Genomic DNA, 24,023 nt, shown 5'->3' with positions numbered 1-24,023 from the left:
TTTAAAATGGGAAAAAGGTTTTTAAACATTAGGTGTTCTGTTAAAATTAATTTTTCCAAGCAATCAATTTTTTATAAACTTTGATCTTCAAATATTTATTACAATATTTCGATACAGAATTTTCTTACAGTGAAGGCCTTGCAAGGCTGTCCAGACAAAAGGCCGCGACACACAAAAAGCTCTTCAGGCAGCTCAACGAGCCCCAGACACTTTGACTTAAGTAGAACTTGCAAATCACTGCAAGGCAAACAAACACGATGGCCAACAGAAATCAGGGAAGATGGAGCAGCAGTTATATGCACAGTGGATGGGGGATGGGGGATAGTGGGCTGTGATCAGGGAACAATGTCCGGAGGAGGACGATGGGCCGGGCAGGCGTTTAAGTGTTTTGATTTGATAATTATTATCAGTGCGCATGCGTGACCGCGGGCAGCTCAGTCACTCGTTTACCGCCGCAGTCAGGGGCATGTCCAATCGATTTGCGATAGTCTGGCCGAGCATGATCGGGCGTACTTTAATACTTATGTTGTTCGCTCGGAGACCGGGACTTTCTGGGTCACATATCAATAAAAGTGGAGCGCTGAGGCGTTGCCCAGTGCATTTGTCATTCTGCCTTTCAGTCAGTCGATATCGTCGAGACCAGTAAACAAACGCCGCATATATGTATATTTATTTTTTAAATTTCTAGCGACCCGATTTTATGATCAATTAGGAGCATTTACAGTTGCTCCCCTCCGGAAATTCTTCGATAACCCCCGGCAACCCAGGGGAAAAGCAATTTTTATGTGTCATTTTGTGTTCATTTTATTGCGCTTTTCATTAACTAACCGAAGAAAACATTTCATTTATTTTTCATTCCATTTCCAAATCGTTCTTCGGCACTGTTGTGAGAGATGTTCACAATTTTATGACATTTAAATAAGTCTCTGTCAGCGTTTCGGATATCGGATTCTACTGCCGGTCATAAAACAGATTTGAATTTTCCCCAGCCGTAAAATGCTTCAATTTCAATCACAACACAAACCAGCGAACGAGAGAATCATGGGGAATTGCTTACATATGTAAAACAGATTGGGCATCGAGAATTTTTCTTTGGTTTCTCTCATTTTTGGGTGCCTTGATAAAATCGCTAAATTAATCGAGTGAGATGATCTTCGGGACGATAACTAGCCGTAAAATGGTAAAAGTTTTCATTGCCCCGGCAGTCGAAATCGATCGGACTCGGCGCCCGGCTGCCTTTAAAAAGCCATATGTTCGATGCCCGGCCATGCCCATAAACGCCATTGATCTGGACGCCCAATTAATGCGTCGCCGGCGAGAGTTGGCGGCTCATTAACACGCAGTTCGCTCAGATGGCATCGCCATCGCCATCGAGTCGTCTTTATTAATAATTCATAGACGCTGCCGTAACAGGCACTCCAGACTGCTCCATAATGCATTACAAATTTGATGATCTCGGAGCAGCAACAGATGTGTGCTGGGTCTCCCAAAGGACCCCCCCAACTGACTAACTGACGGACCGCATCCGCATCCTGTGACCATTTTTAGACGGGCGTCGTCTGGTCCGCAGCCGGCAATTACACTCGATTAGGGGGATATGTGCAGCTGGGATGTCGAAAACATTTTTGGTTTTTAATTCGATTAGTATTTATATATCTTTAACGAAAATTTCATATCACTCTGGCGCGTAGCCTTGAAGATACTTGTGTTTTTTTTGAAACTCCGTTTTCAGAAATTCTAAAAATGTTTTAAAACGGATTTTAAAAATTAAAACTCCCAGTTAAAACCCAAAACATTTCCCCAGTTAATGATTAATTACCAAATATTAAAAAAAAGCGCTCGTAATTTCAATGTTAACTGGAAATGCCTAAATGCTGGGTATTATATTCATGTGTTTATAATTTACTACAAAGCCCAGCCATTTCATATTGATTGCTTTCGGGAACTCGACTGGCAACTCCAATCAGGCCGTGATACATTTTTTTGTGCCAGCAATTTCGCTGGCCAGCGATTCGCCCAAGGCCCCCAAGGAATTACGCTAACAGAATCAGCAGTAACAGCAGCAGACACGGCAGCAATATCGCTGCTGCAGCAGCAACATCGCTACAACAGCAACCTGCTGCACCAGCAACGCGGTTCCCGGTTTTGGGCCGCGGCTCGAGGCATAAATACACATTTTTTTTCTGCCTATAAATCATTTAAATCAATTTCCGCCTGTTGCAGCAGCAGCCCGGATTTTTTCCGCCAAATGAGAAAAGCAAATTGTCAAACGCTTGCCAAAGGCTTGTAAATCGAATTGACATAACGCACTTATGCGCCGATGGAACATGACCGTGAATATAGACATTCAGCGGGAGCCTTGGGTTCTTGGAATGGAACGGCCTCTTATCACACTCGGCTTATAAATCATAAGCCAAAACAATAGGGGAAATGCCAGTGCTAAGTCGGCTTCATTGAGATGCCTTTCCTCGGAAATAACTAAAAGATACATGCAAAAATTGAGAGAAAAAAGAACTAACCCGTCTTGGCCAAAAGATTTGCATAAAATACGAAAATTGCTGCGCTGCCTGCGCGTTCCACTTGACAATGTCTAAAAATTCCGCTGATGTTTCCTTTTTCGCATTGTCTCTGGCCTGGGCTACCTTCCCAACAAGGTAGCCTCCAGATTGGATTGGCGGCCATGGAGGCACTGGAGGCTGGGGGCAGCCAGGTCCACCACGCTCATTATGCATTCAAGGTCCTTGCCCGTGGAGGTTGAGGTTGCGGCCCTCGAAACTGTCAGCGGCACTCAGTGTCGACTTTTCTTTATTAAACCTGACTGACTATATTTTAATAAGTTAACTTGTTCTTCTTCCTGCTGCACTGGGCAAAAGTTTCCTTGCAATTCGACCAGTTAAAGATTAAAGATACAGATATGTTGGGGATTTGTTTCGCATTATGAATTATTTTTAATTTTTTTTTTTAATATTTAATCAAAGAATTTTGTTTACCCAACATTTGGCATTTAAGACATTTTTAATCAATCGTAAAAGCTGGTTGAACCATTATCTTATTGAATTAAATAATTTTAAAAATAAACAGAACTTTTTTATTAAATAGTGTATTTAAAAAATACATAAAATATTCGCAAAACTATTTTCTAAGTGTATTCCTTACCTCTTTCAGGCCACCATTCCATTGCAATCGTTTTACCTTGGCTGCGGACGCAACGAGGCATCGCCGGCAACCAAATCGAATGTTGCCTACATGCGCACCCTGTCGGCGCCGAATGGAGGATTCGGAGGAGGCGTCTCCGGAGGATCCGGAGGAGCAGCCCTCCCCCCGCAGAGCCAGCGCAAGAGCCTGGCCTGCCCCCCACTCAATGGCCAGGCGGACACAATAGCTCCGACACCGGCCACTCATAAGCTGACAAATTTCCAAAGCGCATTGAAAATCGAGGAGCTGGCAGCGGCCAAGGCAGGTGAATCGACGGCGACCACCGTTGAGGATTTGAAATCTAGGCGACAGCGACAATTGAGCGGCGGCGACATGGAGACAATGCTAACGTCGGCCTCCCAGCCGATGTCGATGCCAAAACGGGTGGGCATTAATCATGCGGCGCTGACGAGCAGAAATGCCATAACCCCGCCGCCGGCCTCAGCCTCATCCGCATCCCAATCAGCCGTCTCGGCCAAAGGCTCCTCCACCTCTTCCTCCGGGGCCTCCGCCACACCCGGCTACCTGGTGGATGTGACCAAAAAAGGATCCACATCGACCATTTGGACCTCGGAGGAGTCCATTCTGCGCAGCGTTGGCGCCGTCGATGAAGACAATAAGTGAGTGCCAGCATTGAGACATTACACTCGGCAAATTTGAGTGATGTGCTGATAAAAAATAATACAATACGTTTTAGTAAAACCTTTTGAAACTAAATTAAAGTCTAATCAATATCTACAAAACCAACATGCCAGCACCACTATTTGTTCCGAGTGTAGTAATCAGTCGCTCCTTTGAATTGATCTGTCAATGTCTTAATGCCTCCTCGCCTTTCAGCTCCACTTCATCTTCCTCGGCCTGTGAGGAGGCCACTGGTGTCCTGAGCTCCGGCAAGTCGGGCATTTCACTGGACTCCTCGGGACTGGACAACGATAACAACGAGAGTGGCATTGGCACGGCCACGCCGCCCAAGGATATGTCTCACTACTGGAAGAGTCACCATCTGCAGCACCACCACCACCATCATCATCATCACCACCACAGGAAGTGTGTGGGAGGTGGTGCCCAGGATAACGAGTCGGTGAGCAGCCTGGAGGCGCTGCGCAAGATGAAGTTCCAGAAGAGCGGCTCGGTGGCCTCCTCCGATGATCCCGATCTGCTCGAGGTCCTCAGCCAGTGTGGCAGTGGCGGCGAGGCGGCCAACGAATCGCAGGACGACATGCTGGACGAGGAGAAGGACAAGGCGGGCAAGTCGCAGGACTACGACGAATGCCAGAATGAGTTCGAGATGTGGGACTGCGACTGCACTGATGGCGATGCGAGCAGTGCCAGCGGAGGAGGTGGGGTCACCGCCACTCCGGTGGTTCTGCGACGCAAGTACACGGCACCACCGCCGATCCTCGTGCCTCGGACCCAGAGGAGCCACTCCCTCGACCACTACCATTCACCGCAGCCACTTCTGCACCCGCGCAAAGTCCTGCCCATCCAACATCATGCCATCAAGCACAAGGAGCGGGGTCAACTGTCGCTGGTCCTGCGCCAGGAGCCCTTCCAGTCGCTCCTCAGTCCCTCGACCACCGCTGCCAATCAGCTGCACCACTTCGTGGAGCTGCCGTCGCCCAGCAGCGCCTCGCTGCACAGCGGACTGGGTGACTCGGGTGGCATCCAGGAGCTGTCCACCAAATCCAACTCGGCGCCGATGCTGCTCAAGGAGCGCGAGATGAGCCGGCGATTCGACAACTTCGAGGCTCAGCACTTGGTGAGTTTTTGGAGTGGAAAACGAGTGCAAACGAGGGTAGATCGAACGGATTTTCTAACAGGGAAAACTTATCTATATAAACATAATTTTTTAGAGCATTAAAAAGGGTTTGTCCAATGCAAAGAGTAGTTAAAACAAAAATTAAGGCATAACCTATAGTAAATCTAGACTTTTCATAGAGCTATCACAAAATAAAACTAAGTTAAATTCCTTTTTCAAATGTGATTAAATTATTATGTTATTGTTCAATTTTGTTCATTTAATGTTCCATTTTTAATTGTATCAATTTTGTATATTCTCCTTTTTTTTAGTATTTTATTTCTAAACTCCGAATTTATTACTCATATTCTTAGCATCCCTAAAACTCGAAAACTCCACTTAACTTTGTATTCAGTTCAAGGCAACTTACTTCATTTATCTTGCTCTATTTTTTTTGCGAGTCTTGTTAAGTTCTGAGAAGCCCTAGAATACCACCGGCAAAGGGTATGCCAATCCGCTTATGAATCCCCCTGCAGCACTTATCTACCCGCCCTCGCATCAACTTGATTACCAGACATTAATGGACATTCTCTATCCCCCGATCCCTCTTTCTTCCCACAGACGCTGCGCTATTCTCGTTCGCAGAGTGATCGCTATTTAGCAGGTGAGTGAGTAGTGAGTAGTGTATAGTGAACGAAAAGCCCCCAACGAGTTCTCTTTGGCCGCAAAACCAGCCGGGCTAAATGAGTTATTTAAATGGCCTGGACCCGGTCGGGACATCAAGGCTGAATGGCTGAATGCCTGATTTGATGCGCCGGTGGTCCTGCCAGCCAATTAGCGGTCTGTTATTAAGCCTGAGTGGTTTATAATAACAGTCTGTCGGGGCATGATTCATAATTTCTATAATTATTCGCGGTACTGATCTACATGTGATGGGTTTACCCCCGCCAGGGGTGCACATCATCATAGGGCATTGTTTGGGCAGCAAATCAATTTCGAACTTTTGCTTTCATTTCGCCCAAACAATTGAAGGGCAGCCGTCATTTAAATTACTTTCATGTTCGTTTGCCCAGCAACGGGAATATCGAGAGCACCAGCAAACGGCTCTTTTTGCGAATTTCCAACACTTCCGTCAACACTTCAATACAAATGGCACAAGCCCAAACCCAAACCCCAACCGAAAATGGCTGTCAATCTGTCAATTTCGCTGACCATACAGTCCAAACATCCAGTGGCACACGGGCACTGAGAAAAAAGTTTGGGATAGTCCGAAATTTAAGGGGGAAGTCCAAGGTTATTAGCTAATAAAGGAAGAATTTTTTGATATTTTCTATACAATACAATAAGAAATTTATTAGAATCTCTGATTTTCAAGTTTCTTGTTTTTTCATGATGCAACTCCTTTAAATGAAGAACAACCATACGAATTGGTTGTCTTTTTAACATTACCTAATATCTATTTGACAACTTATATGTATTTTTAATTATTTTAAGTATGGTAAGGAAAGAAGCTATTTCTTTCGTATCAAGAACAGTATTTTTATGAAATGTGTATTAAGGCTACTAAGGAATTTAAGGGATGAAGCTAATTCTTGAGGATTTTCCCTTCGTGTACATAGGCATATCTATCCACATATTGCCTCTTGACCAGAACTCGACGGGTGATGATGATGATGACGATGGTGTGATGGCACTCTTTGTGCTAAAAATGGCGTATAAATGAACGGGCGAACAAAAAAAATTGAATCACAAACTGGACGCCAAGTGTCCTCCAGTGGCCGTTGGAGCTCTCATTCAATTTCGTTTTTGCAGCCTGACTGCCCCCAACGAATTATGCACATACAAAGCAGGTTGGAGCAATCTCGGCCAATGACGTCAGCGGGGAAACGGGAAAACGGGGATGGTAACGGGAAAAGTGGGCAAAATAAGAGAGCGAGAGATGGTCATTTTATGACCATTATCCGAGTGTTTGCCTGCCATTTCCTCGCACACTGACGTCATTACAGTGACGTTTTCGCTCGACCAGAACGTGCCCTCTGGAAAGGTCGCGGCCTTCGGCCGGTTTATCTTGTATACTTACGCGTATTTATATTGCCAATTTTATGTGTGCCATTGCATCGCTCATACGCCCCGTTGTCAATAATGACAGGCTTTAAGGAGAGCCACCTCCACCTATACCAGCTTATTGTGGTTTCCCAACGGAAGCCGGCTCCGTCGTTGTTTACTTTATTGAAAAGATTAACATACATCAAGATTTATATCTAATATTGCACAAGTACAAATTACCCGCATTTATATTTTATTCTTTGGGTATATATCTGCGCATCGTCGGCGGGAAATATATGCGAGCATGTGTCCATGTCGTGTTCCGTCTTCCGCACCAAGACACGCCCCAAAGTATAAATACAAAAGTGGGAGTAGATTAATGAGAAGTAATGAGCACGAGTGACTTGCCAATGATTTCTGCTCATAATTTTCCTGTTTATCCAATTAATCGATTCCAACAAAAGGCAAGTTGGGTTTGTTCGTCAGTGCAACATGCGACGCTTAAACGTGATCCTTAAACAAACGAACTGCAGCTGTGTGAATACAATAGTCTTGCACTTCAACGATTAGAATCGTTCTGAATAGCCAGGTCTCAATGGTGATATCAAACAAATGTGCGGCTGTATCATCAAAGCTTCTCCAGACACAATAATACCATTTATTCAACTCTCCATAAATCATAAAACCAAGCAAAAGCAAAAGCAAATGCTTAACCTTGAGCACACTCGAGCACACACAACTATAATATATAATAAAAAAAAAAACTGTGCCAAACCAACTGTGCACAAAGCACACGGCCACGCCCACACCCACACCCCGCCTTCGCCGCCCAATGCTTTCAGTAGAGCAACAGGTGCGGTTGTCGGTGTCTTGAAACTTTCACATGCCAACGTATAAATTTTAATGAATGCCTCATAAAACAAAGAAGAAAAGCGAGTAAAACAACTGAAACATAAGCTGACATCGCCCTGCCTCCTCGCAGTGAGTCCTTTTGGCGAACATGGAACATGGAAATGAAATAAGCATCATTAACATGACAGTTATTCATTTATTTATTTATTTGTTCGCCCGTGGCCCTGGCCAACTAGCCACAGAAAATAATAATAAGCGATTGTGGCGCCGATAACTCTCTACTCTGCGCTTCAGCAACATGGGCCAGGAAGTGGCCCTTTCTGCTGCCTATTTCGGCGAACAATGCCTTTTGGCCCTTGAAGAAGAAGTACGAGAAGAACGGCAGCGGCAGCGGCAACAGAACATCCATGTTGCTTATACGCCCCGTTGTTCATACGCCCCGTGTTCGCCCCGTTCGGTTGCCTTCGATGCTTCGGGCGGACGATTCGTACGGTCGGCTCGCCATTTTCTGATAGGGAAACGAGCGCGTTGCAAATTCATTAGTGCTCTTACAGGCGCCGTGCACGGTTGTCGATTTTCGTGGCCGCAGCGAGTGGAAAACTCGGGTGGAGCGCGTCGACGCCGCCGACTTAAAGTCTAAATCAAAATAAATATCAAATCAAAATAAATAGCTTTAAAACGAAGTGGATGGAAATGCTCGAATTTAAAAGTGCATTGTGTGCTTGAAATGGGGTGTATTTTAATTTAATTTAAGAGATCCGCTGCGGGCGGAAAATTAGTTAATCCTTTTCCATCGGATAAACCGCATTTGTGAGTGCTTTTCAAGACGGCGCTGCCCAAACTGGCCAATATGCAACGCCGCATGTCCATCACCATACGCGAGTACAAGTTCTTCAGGAGCTTCTCGCAGAAGTTCGAGAACTGGCCCAAGCGCAAGGCCGAGGCATTATGGCGGAAAATGCGCGAACGCAAGATTGCAGGTGAGCATGGGTCAGCGCACTAAGGAAATACTAAGAAATAAATATAAATAATTATATTTTCGGAGAATTTATAATAAAGGGAGATTAAATTAAATGCAATTTATTCTTCAATTTAATTTTGTAATATTTTTAAACGATTTTGTATATATAATATTTAAACAAATACATTAGCTCCTAATTCAATAGATATAAATGACAAATTATTACCTAGTTTCTGTAGATCTAATCCTAGCAAACCTCCTCGTTTTAGGATCATTTTTGGTTTATTGTGTAGGATTTAATCCACTAAGGATTTATTTAACCAAGTTATGAAACAGTTTCTCCCAGTGTAGCCCTGCTTCAAGGGCAAATTTGTTTTTTCCCGCTGGCCACTGGCAAATTATTAAATACTTTGTTTACAATTATGGAAATATGCGTGTCTGGATCATTGTGTTTTCGGTGGCTTGGAATGCGCGCGCGCCACTCTCACCGCCAGCAATTGGCTGTTTATGGCTTTTCGGCACCCCACAAGGGGATCCGAGCCCCCTCCCTCTTTTGGCCGTTTATTTTTGGTAATGGGAATGCGGGGCATGGCTATTTCCAGTGCACAGCTTGTACTTATCAGTCGACGCCTCGCATTTAAATCGAATTGTTCGCGGCGCTAGTTTGGGAATATGTGTATCAATATGGCCAGAGGAACTGCAACAAGTGATCCACCCTCTCTGTCACTAGCATTCTGTCAGTCAGTCAATCCAGTCGTCCAGTTATCCAGTCACCCAGTCAGTCAGTCAGTCAATGTCCCAGAGTTATGTAGATATCTACATTCCACCACTGACCATCATAATCATCATCATCAGCCACCGGTTTCGCCGTTTTCTTTACACTCTAGTGAAATTGCGCGCCAGTCAAGCAAAGCCATTCATTTAAATAAAGAAAATTGTTTGCGTGTAGTAATAAATGGGGAAAAATTATTATACAATTAATATGTATATTCGCAAACGAGTAAAAAAGGCGGGAAATTGTTTTAATTATAGCTCATACCTGCCTCCATGGTTCGTGCCTCCAAAAAATATATATAAACAAAATAAACAAAATCGAATGGGCCATTGAAAAAGCATATTTATGACAGGGTTTTTCAATTTCCTTGTTCTTTATTTCGGGTTTGGCGTTCCCTTAGGGATAATTCCCATAACGAACCACCTGTAAGCCACTGGCCTTTTCGGCTCTTTAATTTCATTTAATTTTCCTCGGCCATTTTTGGGTTATAAGAATGCATAAACTTTCCATTCTCGTTGCCGCTTTGTTTTGTTTTTATTTTTGTTTGTTTTATTCTGTTATTGTTGGATTATTTTTCTTGCGAATGCGAATTTCGGTTATTTTTATTGTGTGCGAAAGGCAGCCGCTCAGCAGGAAATATGCCGCATATAATGCGCTGACATTAAAAACACATTAAAAGCTCAATGATCTGTTATATTTGGCCGAAGAATTCCCAAGGGGCTCCTGGTACTTGGCCCCTAATTACATTGAGGGCTCAAAATGGCTGCCGCAGGCGAAGTGAGCAGCTCCACCCATCGCTGAGTTCACAGCGAATTAAACTGACGTGCCTCGCCACTTGTTGCAGGCCGAAAAAGGGAGTTGGCTAGAAGGGAAGAAGCATCTGCCACACACTTATGGGCCAGAAACCTTATAAATAGCTCTATCCTTTTGCCAGGCAACAGGCAACTGGCAACAGGCTTTTGTGTGCCCAGTGGAGAGGAAAGGAGTGTGCACATGTCTATTTATGTTCGCCTGGCCTGGCCCAACAACTCTATTTCGGAAACGAAACTGAAAATTACAAGTTCAACTGAGCATGGCTATTTCTGGGTTGCAATTTATAATTAATAATCTACTTTTGCCAGCGTTCTCTTTGATGGCTTACCAACAAGGTGACTGCAAATTTATGTTCCGCCTGGCATTTGAATGCGATGGCAGACAATAAAACATCCGCGCAGCCTGCCTTGCCAATGGCCATTGGCCATTAATTAATGCCACGACACCTACGACAATTATTTATCTAATGAGAAGTACGAACGTACTCGGTTCATTTGAATCTGCCAGGGGGCACTGGCTGTAAAATTGCATTGTTTCTGGCTCCTGGGGCGATGCAATTTACTGTTTATATGGCAGCATAATTGGCATATGAAACCGTTTAGCGGGAAATTAATGAAATTGCTGAATAATGTTTCGGCCAGCCCGTGGCAATTGAATTAGCTGGCAATTAGTGTCAGCCGAAATCGATTTACAATCTAGAATGCTAAGGCCAAAGCTTTTACAGCATGGCGCACACATTTGTGTTTGGGCCATTTAATTATATTAAGCCAGCTTAAAGTTTTAGCCGTGCGTAACAAAGGCCCGGGAGTTATGGAAACGCAGCCCATAGAGGCCAAATCCTTTGCATAACCAACTCGGTGAACGCTGTTGTCTGTCATCCGCATACAATGTCATCTCTCTCTGCTCGGCTGCATTTTTCTGGAGCACACTCGCACGCAGACAATCGAGTGGAAATGCGTGTCACTGACACACACCCACACAACGAGCAGCATTTTCCAGGCGAAGGATAAAATCTACGGCAATTGTGTTAGGAACTTTGCTTTCATTGACACTTTCCTTTCCTCTCCTCTGCTCCACAAAAACCAGAAATCAGAAACCAGAAACAGCAAGCTGCTTTGACTTCTACCCATTGCGGTGGTCTTTGTGGGCGGCTCTCGAAATCAATGCAAATTTTAATTGAAAATTTAAACAAATTTAGTGAACAACAAGCTTAAACTGTGCCGGAGCAAAGGGGGATTCGATTAATCCCCAGGTCAGGCAAAGACAATATTATGAATGCAAAATGCTGAAACCATGGAGACAAAGACAAGCTTAGCTAACCCATTTATAAATAGAGAGGAAAATTGAAGAGAAAGAAAAATGGCAAAATTTCTAAAGGCTTCATTTCAATGGGAAATAAAGTCTTTAAAATCGGACGACTCATAAATTTCTTTTACTTTAAAATCATTTTAATCAATTGAGAACGGGTAGTCGGTTATTGTCAGATACTCGAGTGCGAGGAAGATGCGAATATAAAATCAGTAATGCGGCAGATTTCGAGCAGGATAACAAAATAGCATTACAGCGCCACCTAGCGCAAAATTTTATTACTTGCTCATAACATTTTAATTAATGGTCCGAGTTGAAAATTTTTTTTGAATGTAGCAACGTTTTTGCATTGCAATTCAAAAATTGTAGTTTACTTTTTAACTGTCCCTTGGTTCCTTAAACAACTCATTATTTTGTCTTCTAGGAAATTGTTCAAGATTATTTTATGAAATTCAATAGCACTTAGATAATCATCGGCAATTTTAAAGAGCAGAGTTCAGAGAATGCGCAAGACAGGAAAAAAGGTGTTTTTGTTTTAAGCAACCCCCGCGGAAGGCGGGCGGCTTGGCATTTTATATATTTTTTAATTAGCCTTAAGGTCAGAACGGCACATTGTGGAAGCCCCGATGATCAGCATCGTCTCATGTTCCAAACGCCCCCAAACGCCGGTCCACACACACAATGTTCGGGTCCATCAGAATAATTATTATCCTGAGCGCAGGTGAAGTTCATGAATTTACGCGTTGCTTGTTTGGAAATGCTTTAAAAGGCGAGGGGGGTCTGGGCGGGGGGAAATGGGACAGTAAAGGACAATAAGGACAACAACTGGGCGGTACTGTCCCTGTGTGTGTATGAGTGTGTGTGTGGGTATACAAGAACAAATATTGAACCTGACGCAATAAGCTGTGAGTGAGCCTTTTGCACACCCACACACACACACCTGCACATTGTTTTACTCGCTTTAAATGGCTTTTAGATGAGTTTGCGCCTGCAACGTCAACGTGGCGTATGCGCAATTTATACCACTCTCAAGTGGCATTTACAGAGAAATAACACAGCCAATGCAAAAGTTGCCAATTGCGGGATAATTAAAGCGGGATAGTAATTATATTTAAGCACACCTTAATGGCAAACAAGTGCGAAAATAAAGCGCAGGCTTGAAAAAAAGACTTTCTTTCAAAACAAATTGTTAATTTTAATATTTAACTAATAAATATATATTTAATTTTTAAATTATTCCTTTAAAAATTAATATGCTACTATTTTTTAGTATAATTTTTCATTGACGTCAGAGCCAATAGAACTATTTTTTATTTATTATACAATTCGAATACAATTTGAAAACCCACAAGTTGATGGGGTAATCGTCCTTATTCGTAGACATGCAATCCCATATGCTGTGCTATTTTCGCCCGCAATTTGCATACATAATCTAATACTTTGCCCCGTTGCCTGTAATTCCTTGGGTCAGGTCAACCGGCCCGTCGCTCCAATCCAAAGCACTGGGGCCCTGGCCCGCTGCCAAGATCCGCTGGAAGCGGGTCATGCGTCCGGCCAGCAACTGTCGGAGTGCCAGCAGCATAAATCGATGTCCAAGGGGTTGCTCTCGTTTATAAATAACTGCAGAGACAGTGGGGGAAGGAAACCTGGACAGGTGGTGCCCCCACTTTCGCTCCATCGGTATTGGTATCCTCGTGCAAGTTAATCGCTTGCAAAACTCAATAATAATTCACTCAGCAACAACCCCCCGTTTTCCACATAGGTTCATATTTTGCTGCTGGCAGTAAGCAGCCGGAAACTGTTTCATGTTGTCGCTCAGGCTGATTAAAAATCAATAGCTCTGTCGCCAGATCCTGTTACTCGAATTGAGCCAAGCAAAAAACAAAAAAAAAACATATATAAAGCAAAAGCAAAGCAGATTAGCATTTAAAATAGCTGAGCTGAGGCCAAGTGCCTTTGGCTTCCTTTGTTTCAGACCAACTGGATGGAATTCGATTTGAATTCATTGCGGTTCTAGACTCGTAAAAAAGTATGACTTACATTTCTTATCTGCGGTTCAATGCGTTCTTTGTCTGTTGTCTCAAATTAGCCCGCCATAAATAAGCAATTTCATCCCTCTGAGCTCGCCAAATCCGTCTTCATCCCATTTCTTTGAAACTTTTACTTTCATGTCACTTTAACTCAAGGTGAAGTCGAAAGAAAAATATAATTTAAGACCATGACCGACCGCAGCCACATAATTTTAAGCCGTCAACTGCATTTGGTCGGTTTACAACGTAATCCATCAAGTGACCCTGAAAACCCTGAAATCCCGTGGACAATGGCCAGACTTTGGTGACGGCTTCTTGACCAGGCCGCTGGTTAATTGGTTTTGCAGTCCGGCCGGATTGAATTTGGTTGGGTGGCGCGCAGAGGATTCGCTCGGCAACTTAATTACAATTAATTTCATTCGCTGCCTCGGCTGCGTATACGCAATATGGAAACGCATATTCATCCTGGCCTTTTCCCCTCTCTCTCTTTTGCAGAAATCGAAGCCGTGGAGGCATGCAAATGGCTGCGAGCTGCAGGTTTTCCGCAATATGCACAGATGTACGAAGGTAAGTGCGAAACACGACCCCAAATTGCCCCTACTACGCACTTCCGTTTTGCGCTGCACTGTAAGAAAAAATTGTAGAAAAAAAGGAGAAGAAGAACTTTGGTAGAAAGTGGTTGCGTTAAACCAATTTGAAGTAATATATTTGAGGAATATTATTTTTTTACAGTACTTGCATTTTTATGGATTTTCATATCAAAAATATTTAAAATTATTCAAAAACATAGCATACAACATAAAATACAACTCGAAAAAAGGTAAAAATACAGTTTTTCAAAATTCTTATTTCGCAACTAAAGAATTTAAAAGAACTTTGGTAATAGTTGGGTTACATCAATTGGGCGTAATATACTTCAGGATTATTATTTGTTTTACAGACCTCGAGCCAGCCAAACCATTTGTTTGATTTCATCCAAAAGGTCGCCTAAACAATAACAACTTGCATTTTATTGGATTTTCTTATCGAAAATATTTAAAATTATTCAAAAACATAGAAAAATAGAATTTCAAAAAAGGAAAAAATACAGTATTCCCATTCCGCAACTCAAGAAATTCTAGTTCTCTTCCAAAGGCCCAATTTTGTTTCAGTGCATGTCGTGTCAGCATGCTTTTGCCCTGGGGGCGTGGCAGGCTGGTGGTCGGTAATTGATGGTCTCGTCATCGCCAGTGACGCAGCAGCAGCAGCAGAAACGGCGACCGGGCCACTTGACCAACATGCCCGCCATTTAGTCTTGTGTGTTTAACGCTCTCCGAGTGGCAGTTTATTAATTGTATTACACGAACTTTCACTTTCGCCGCTGCCCCAAGTCGCAGGGCAGGAGAAAAAATAAAGGCCAAAGACAAAACATTTATGACGTGGCAACATTCGAGAACGATTTAAGTGCCGCCTCACGACGATGTCTAAAGATTTCAACACCAGCCGCAGACAAAGAGTGAATTTGATATCCCAAACACGCGGCACAAACCGCGACAACAATTAGGCTGAATGGATCCCTGGATCCGATCCGAACCCATCCGATTCGATTCTATCCAAGTCCTTTCAAGCGAAAACGAAAGCCCGGCAACGCCTACCTACCAGATCAGGGCAATCTTAAGAATTTAACCCAAAGGAACGCACAAAAAACAGAGGAAACAACCTGAGAGGCCTGCAAAAACTCGCGAAACCGCCAAACTCAGATAAAATATAATAAAAGGCTAAAGGACACGCAGGCCAAAAGAATTTATGAGGACCACCTTCGTATAAAAAACTCCGCACAGAACCGAAAATTAAAATGGTTTCGGCTTGTTTTTTTTTTTTTGAGAAAAAGTTCTTTGCCCTTTGAAGAGTGGCTACCCAAACTACAACCTCAAGCCAAAATGTTAGTATCAGTTCATTGAACCCTGCGCAAGCTGCATATTTATTTGATTTCCTTAATCGCAAGCGAAGGCGACCCTACTCTTTCGCATTTGTCGCAACGCATTTAACGCCTGGAGGCCTCGCAGATTGATGAGCCGCGCGGATCTGCAGAGATTCAAACAAACAAACCCGAAAAGTACATTCTTAAGCCCAAAAAGTTCGCCGACTTCACGTGAATTATGACCGAAAAGCCAGTTAAAGAATAAAACGCGAGGGGCAAAAAGTGAATCTGAAATGGAGAGCCTGCAATTTGGGCATGTCCGCAGGCGCCCTGTCGCCGACCTTGAAATATGCGAATTGTATTGCATAAATTCCAGACCAGAACGTGCACTGAGAAGAAATAGTGGTGCCTCTTATATATAACTCTAAATGAATTAAAGTTTCTTCGCTAATATTTCATTTAATTTCAATACATATATTAAATATATCATTACGATCACATACTGAAAAGCTATTTTTAATAGATTTCATTATTTCATATTTTTCTTGAGTGATAGAAGCCGAAACTTAAGTTTCCGTCTTTTGGAATAATTTGTGCGCACATTTAAACTGGAGCCCAACCCAGGCTTCCAGGACCAGGCTTCAATTCCAATCCCAATCCCGTTCGCAATCCCAACTCCGAACCCATCTGCATGACCATCTCTCCCTGACCGGGGACAACATGATAAATGCGTATTTTAATGAGTTTCGTGTAAACAAGGCAGCGGCGCATGCGCAGATTGCTGCTCAAATTTCCACGGCATTTGGTGGATTCTTTGGGTTTCTTGAGCTTTGGTTTTGGGCTCTGCAAATTAAAATGCCGTAGGTGTGTAAGTTCCTCGCTGCTCTGTCATTTCGTTTGGCTTGGGGTATTGGGACTTGTGCTGCCCGCTGAAAGGAGGTGTTCCGTTTGTAAGCGACTGTTAATTTGCCCAGGGACCCAGGACAAAAAAAAGTAATAAGAAATGAGGATGGAGCATTTTCCCCTGCCTTTGTTTGCCTTTTGTTCGTTTCTTGCACTCACATTACTCACCGAAAGTGGCAGACTTAATTCGAGGGTGTGACCTGCGCCAGGCCAGGATCATATGGGAGTGCTTAAGAGGGCCATAAGAGCTCATGAGGCCTGCCATGGCAATCGATTTGTTGGTCCAAAAGAACCGGTTTCCCTGGGAGCCAAACGACAAGACACGGAACTTGAGGAGTGGTGATCCCATAAGTTATCACATATTTCCAGCAGCGTTTCCCAGCTTTATTCAATTTTTAAAATCTTCCAAAATTTATTTACTTTTGTTACATAAGCAAATATTATTATAGATTTTTGTTAATTGCTTCCCTGTAAAGTCTTTATTGAAATATCAGCCAAAGTCTAAACAATAATCGTTTCGTGGAGACCCCATAAAGTTCTATATTCGAATGAAATCTGCATCCCAATTTAGATTCCAGGCTAATTGCCTCTGCCTTTTCCCCAAAACAGCCATAAATTGCTCCTAATTACATTCGAATTTCACTGCAGTCTGCGTCATTGGCTGAGAAAAAAGATTAATCATATAATTGGCCCAATAAATGAATTCGTTCTCGTGTAAACTGTGAAAAGTCGGGGAAAAAAACACAGGGGCTAAGAATTACACCGACTTCCCAAATAAGCTCTTTCTGACGTCAGCGAACTGTACTAATTCGTAACTCCCGATGGGTTTTCGAACACTTGGTGGCACTGGCACACTTCCCCAATTTGTTTACTCCACGGCCAGTGCTTTCGATTAGAAATTAAACACACAACACTTGACTGTTTGACTGTTTAAAGAGGAGCATCCGACGAAACGGCCTTATAAATACGCAGCAGGGCCAAGAGTAAGGAAAGAATGGCGCTGGAGGAGCGTAAACAAAACTATAAAAAGCTTCCAGCGTGAAAGGAGAGAAAGAAACGAGTCGGGCGTCACTTTCGAGCCGAAAGTTCAACAAACCATGAATGGCTTTGCAAGAAGAACAAAATATTGTGGTAACACTAACAATATTTGTGCAAACAATGCAGCTTTTCCAGGCATCAGGCACCCAGTGCATCCTACGGATGTCGAGCAGTACTATCTGCAGCTGCAGATGCAAATGTATCTGTATCTGCAGTATCGCTGCTTTATTCGTATCTGTGCGACGCGTCGCGACATGTGTAAACGTCTGAGTATAATCTTTTCTTTTCTGGATTTTTTCTATATTTTTTTTCGTTGCTTTATGTGGACGAGGCGGCGGTCGCCTTGGAACTTGATTTCCTACGTGCGAATTGGCCACGCAAATATGTGGAAAAACGCTGTGAAAATTCAGCTGCCCGATGGCAGACTACCATATATCGTATAGACCGAAGCAACCCGACTCGGTACCCGTTTAATGATCGCTGGCGCCATGGGCGTTCGACTTTTCAGGTTTCTCAATTAGAATTTCACGCGTCGTCGAGGCGTGCGGTCGCAAAAACTTAATACTCATAGCTAAAAGAAGTCCTTTTCAAAGAACACACACATCCATTCCCATTGCAGATCATCAGTTCCCGATCGATCTGAACAATGTAGCCAAAGATCACACCAATCTCGAGAACGATCAGCTGCAGTCCCTCTACCGCCGACTCTGCGTCCTCAATCGTTGTGCCACCATGCGGCTGGACCAGTCTCACAAGCCACAAACACCACAGGTAAGATAAATTAGTTGTATTGTTTGAATAAAAAAAAAAAATAAATAAAAAATAATAAATAAAAAAAATAAATAAATAAAAAAAATTAAAAAAAAAACAAAAACAAAATATTAACTTTTCCAAAGTAAGGTCATAAAAAACCTAAGAAACAAATGGAAAATTAAAAAATAAGTAAAATTTGACCAGATATAAAATCATACCAAATAGGATATTCTTTTTGAGCCTAAAATAGTTTAGGAATTAACTATAATTTTTCAAAAATTAATACGAGTAAATAATTAGGCGTTATTTCGGAGAAAATAATTACTTAAACTAAACTTAAATTTATTTAAATAATCTGTTTATTAACTTATATAAATTAAATACTAATTATTTTTAAAAACCTTTAAACCAACATAAATATCTTTATCAATGATCTTAAATTTAACTTAATATATATCCTTCAGCAAAAGGAGGAATCGGATGATGAGAACTTCGCTCTGAGTGAGCACTGGACATTCCAACCGCACATTCGCCGCTGGTCGCGGATCGGGGAGATGGGCCTGGAGCTGCCGCCGCCGGGACTCCTGAGCCTGAACGTGGAGAAGACGGAGAGTTCGTCGAAGGAGTCGAGTCCGGATCGCTTCGAGGAGGATGGAGCCGGTATAACGCTGGTGATTCCCGGCTGCAGCAAGGCCAGTGGAGTGGCCCCCGATGGCTCCTCCCTGGGCGAGGGCTCCGATGGCGGACGGCTGAGGAGAAGTGGCAGCGAGCGGATCAAGGATCAGGCCAAGGCACTGCTGAGGAGGGTGGAGTCCATCAAGTCGCGACGTCGCAAGCGACAGAATCGCGAGAATGTGGTGATCAGTGGACCGACAGTGCTGGATCTCTCGCAATTCGGCCAGCGGAGCAGTTTGCGCAAACCCGATGCCGTATATTCCACCCCGCCCTCACCCTCGGCCCTCAGCCCCATGCACACATTCCCCAAGGCGCCGTTCTTTGGCAACGACCTCAAGGTGCCCAGTCACAGCGACAACTTCCTGAGTCCCAATCGCTCCAGCCCGAAGAGGACGCCCACCACGCCGCGCTCGATGCGAACCAGCCCGCTGCACTTCTTCTCCAGCCCGATGTCGCAGCTGAAGGAGGGCAAGTCCGATGACTCCTCGTCCTACTACAGCGACAGCCAGGAATCGTCGACGGGCGGCAAGTTGTCGCTAAGGAAACCCTCCAAGGCTCGCAGGTTCCTGCAGCGCACGGGAAAGGTCGATGATATCGGTGCCCACTCGGATTCCGAGTGCCATCAGGGACGCAAGCTGCTGATCAAGGACGCCAATTCCAATACCACAGAGGTGAAGGTCAAGAAACTCACCCGCGGCGGCTCCCTGAATTTGGGCAAGGATCCCAAGAAGCGCGACGGCTTCCGTTCGTCATCTTTCCGTTCGCGCAGCACTTCGCGCAAGGAGCCGAAGAACGAGGAGGATCAGGCTGGCGGATCCACAAACGGCGGGTCCAAGCGACAGCCGGTGGTCCGCTGGCACAGCTTCCAGATGGAGGAGCGCCCCAATATGATATTCCGCAAGTGCTTCTCCAAGAAAATCGAGCCACTGCAGGAGGATGCCGGTGGAATGCCCTTCGCCGCCATGTCGGCGGGTCAGCTGCAGATAATCCGAAAACTGGCCCTGGTCACTTTGACCGGCCACATGGAGCGCTACTGCCCGTCGCATCGGTCGGGCTGGAACTGGGAACTGCCCAAGTTCATCAAGAAGATCAAGATGCCGGACTACAAGGACAAGAAGGTGTTCGGTGTGCCGCTCCTCATGATCCTCCAGCGCAGCGGTCAGACCCTGCCGATGGCCGTGCGAGCTGCTCTGCGCTGGCTTCAGCTGAACGCCCTCGACCAGGTGGGAATCTTCCGGAAGAGCGGAGGAAAGTCGCGGATCATGAAGCTGCGCGAACAAATCGAAGTCACCGACACCACCGCCGAGTGCATGGACGTCTTCGATCTGCAACAGGCCTACGATGTGGCCGACATGCTGAAACAGTATTTCCGCGAGCTGCCCGAATCTCTGCTGACCACCAAGATGTCCGAGACCTTTGTGGCAATCTTTCAACGTAAGTATATAATTAAAAAAAAAAAAAATGTATGTTTGAATTAAAAATATTTTTAAAAGACAATATTAACAGGATTTTTAAAATATTGTAAAGTATCCTTTATATTACGAAACAAGCCAAAATATAGAAGTCGATTTATCCGACAAAGAATTATCCTCTCAATTATTATCTTTATACGTATAATCGAAACAAATTTTTTTTTTGTAAACTCCATTCTCAATTGATTTAAATATTTAATTAAATGTTCATAGGCTTTAAGTTTTATAGAAGTCTTCTATATTTTTAAGAAGTTACTAAATCTTTATTTACTTATTTAAATTTATTTAATCCTTAGATCTCCCGGCTGAAGTGCGTCTGGATGCTGTGCAGTGTGCTGTGCTCCTGCTGCCCGATGAGAACCGCGAAATCCTGCACGTGCTGCTCGAATTCCTCACCATTGTGGCGGCCAACTCGCAGCAGAACCAAATGACCAGCAACAATCTGGGCGTGTGCCTGGCCCAATCCATTTTCCACTCGTCCATTTCGACCGGTTCCGCTTCCGTTTCCGCCTCGCCGCGTCGCAAGGGCAAGGGATCCGGAATGCCGGACATGAAGGAGCTGGCGGAGGCGAAGGCCTCCCACGAGTGCCTCTCCTTCATGATTGAGCACTACAAGCAGATCTACACGGCCGCCAAGGAGAAGCTGAGCAAGTGCAACTTTAGCTACATGGAGGAGTCGAAGCCCCTGCCTCTGGAGGCTCTGGGCGAGGGAATGCAGTTCCACAACTGGCGGGGATATCTATATGAGTGCACCAGTGCCACCATTAAGGAGGGTCGTGAAAAGTAAGTAGCTCAAAAAGTACTGGTTATTACTGCTAATTAAAAGGTTAAGTAATGGTGCAAACAAATTAGTCAAATGAAACGGGTGCATGTATTTAATATTTATACCCGTTACTCGTAGAGTAAAAGGGTATACTAGATTCCTGCAAAAGTATGTAACAGCTAGAAGGAAGCGTTTCCGACCCCATAAAGTATATATATTCTTGATCAGGGTAACTAGCCGAGTCGATCTAGCCATGTCCGTCTGTCCGTCTGTCCGTCTGTCTGTCTGTCCGTCTGTATGAACGCTGAGATCTCAGAAACTACAAAAGCTAGAAGGTTGAGATTTCCCACACATATTCATTGGCTTCCTACGCAGCGCAAGTTTATTTTAGCCGAGCGCCACGCCCCCTCTAACGCCCACAATCGCCCACTAACGATTTTAAAATAGGTCCTGCGCCACATCTTTAAAGATTTCCGAGAAGTATAAATGCAATTTTGTTGTGTATATTTATACCTATCGAAATGTAGAAGACATTTTTCAAATCGGACCATTCATTAAAAAGTTATACGCTTTATAAATTGTCAACATATATCTATCTCCTTCGCACTCCCTTTAGCTGAGTTACGATTATTAGTCGGGACACCAACCCGACACAGCGTTCGCACTCCCTTTAGCTGAGTGACGGGTATTAGATAGTCGGGACAACAACCCGACTATAGCGTTCTCTCTTGTTACTATCTGGGGGCGTTATGACACTTTTATATACGTCATAGGGCCCACTTTTCAAAGTAGATGAATTATTTTATCGTTTAATCTATTTATTTATTAATTTTAACTTATTGTCTAATCCCTTTCAGAACCCGCGGCTGGTTTAGCATTAACTCGCTGAATGACAGCAATGTGGACATTGCCTACAAGAAGGTGGGCGATGGCCATCCGTTGAGACTTTGGCGCTGCACCACGGAGATCGAAGGACCACCACGGGAGGTCCTTGAGTTCGTGATCAAGCAGCGAGCCTCGTGGGACACGAATTTGCTGCAATGCCAGACGGTCAAGAAACTGGACGATCGCACGGAGATCTACCAGTATGCTTTGGACGGCCAGCTGACCACGGACTTTTGTGTACTGCGGTAAGTTAAAGATTAACTAGAAATAATGAAAAAGTTTAGTTTAATCATCAACTTTTCGTTTCAGTTCCTGGCAAACCGATTTGCCGCGCGGTGCCTGCGTTATAGTGGAGACCTCGATCGATCATGCCAAGGCCAAGCCTCTTTTCGGGGCGGTGAGGGGCGTGGTTCTCGCCTCACGATATCTCATCGAGCCCTGTGGCAGCGGAAGGTCAAGGGTTATGCATCTGGCCAGGGTGGATGTAAAGTGAGTTCTTATTTTATTCAAAGAGTTTTTGGCTTATATAAATTAATCAAATAATTGCCTATTTTTAGGGGCAAGACACCGGAGTGGTACAATAAAAACTACGGACACATATGCTCGCATTACCTGTCGCGCATTCGATTGGCCTTCAAACACGTGGCCGATGGACCCGAAAGCAAGGTCTAAATAATTACCATATAAACAAAAGGAGGATCAAAGCATCCGTTCGATGGATGTTCGCTGTATTCGTTGTCTGTCGCAAAACTGACGCATTTATACGTAAATATATGATAGCCGGAGGATGAAGATAGCCCCCACTTCGAACAACCCAACGATTACGCAAGAAAATCCAATTAAACCCACGGACCACAAACATGAGCTTCAGTTTCATCCTGCGCAAAGCGATGGAGCGAGAACAGAGAGAATATATTCTTGTAAATACACTTTGTAGGTTTCTTAATTTAGTTTTCGACATAGACTTAACTATTTAGTTTACTGTATTATATTTATACGTGGTCCTAACTTATACGCATACGTTTACCGTACGACAATAGCAATCTAACATCCAAAATACTCAACACACGTAAATATCACAAAGTATATCTTTAACGATTTCTCTTGCTAAAGTTTACGTCTACGTTTACGGCACTCCAAATCTTTAATGTTAATTAGTTTGTAGTCTTGGCAATATGTTAAAACCTATGTTCGGGAAAACAGAAAACAGCAAAAGCAACCTTAAAATGTGTAAAGCAAATTCAACTAGTCAAATTTAATACATTTAAGTTAAAGTACTAACCCCAAATACACTCATTGATTTGGCTTCAGATATTGATTGATTGATTGATCGACACCGCATTACCTGATTATGTGTCTGTTGATTTTATAGAAAGTATGATTGTATCCATTGTGCGGTGTAAAATCGGAATTATTATCACTACGATTAGTTTATGGATGTGCCCTAAGATCCCCGATCAATATATATATATATACAATACTATATACTATAGTTTTATATGTGTCTATAAATACGCTACCACATAAATCTATAATCGAGTGTACGAAAGGAGCAGTAACTCAAATATTCGATGCATAAAGCAAATCGCAATAAAAGTGCATATTATGGAAATGCGAAAAATATAAACCAAATATTATGTCTATTTGTTATTGGGGAATTTTTTTATATATGTATTTTTATGGGGGTCTTCGGAAAATTCTTTGCTAACTTTCGCTCCCTCAACAACATTTTATTTTGGCTCTGCAATCGTAAGCCAAGCAAAATAAGGAATTGGACCTTTCCTTTTGATCTGAATAAAAAGAGACACTATTTCAGAAAATGTTCAATCAAGGTGCAAATTATTTCATCTTTGAATTCACTCCGATGAAATCGGTAATCAGCAGCGCCACCTACTCAGGCATCGTCGGTCAGCGCC

General features: G+C 43.6%; 1 protein-coding gene across 5 annotated transcripts in view; it reads left to right on the top strand.

Moving 5' to 3' along the window:
- The window catches only part of cv-c (crossveinless c), a 96,535-nt gene extending 72,796 nt beyond the window's left edge, over positions 1-23,739 (top strand). For 4 of the 5 annotated variants that reach the window (XM_017147009.3, XM_017147008.3, XM_070216730.1 and 1 more), the window contains 10 exons: positions 3,166-3,815; positions 4,033-4,954; positions 5,555-5,597; positions 14,214-14,285; positions 18,179-18,330; positions 18,777-20,421; positions 20,756-21,242; positions 22,080-22,352; positions 22,417-22,596; positions 22,665-23,739. In XM_017147009.3, the coding sequence (XP_017002498.2) occupies positions 3,166-3,815; positions 4,033-4,954; positions 5,555-5,597; positions 14,214-14,285; positions 18,179-18,330; positions 18,777-20,421; positions 20,756-21,242; positions 22,080-22,352; positions 22,417-22,596; positions 22,665-22,779 (4,539 nt within the window). In that variant the 3' untranslated portion in view covers positions 22,780-23,739. Of the gene's footprint in view, positions 1-3,165; positions 3,816-4,032; positions 4,955-5,554; positions 5,598-8,584; positions 8,812-14,213; positions 14,286-18,178; positions 18,331-18,776; positions 20,422-20,755; positions 21,243-22,079; positions 22,353-22,416; positions 22,597-22,664 lie in introns of those variants that run through there. The other variant, XM_017147011.3, reaches the window with a different exon arrangement.
- The last annotated feature ends 284 nt before the right edge of the window (positions 23,740-24,023 follow it).

The sequence above is a fragment of the Drosophila takahashii genome, chromosome 3R (assembly GCF_030179915.1).
Source record: "Drosophila takahashii strain IR98-3 E-12201 chromosome 3R, DtakHiC1v2, whole genome shotgun sequence".
NCBI lineage: Eukaryota > Metazoa > Arthropoda > Insecta > Diptera > Drosophilidae > Drosophila > Drosophila takahashii.
This window is presented reverse-complemented; position numbering and strand designations above follow the sequence as displayed.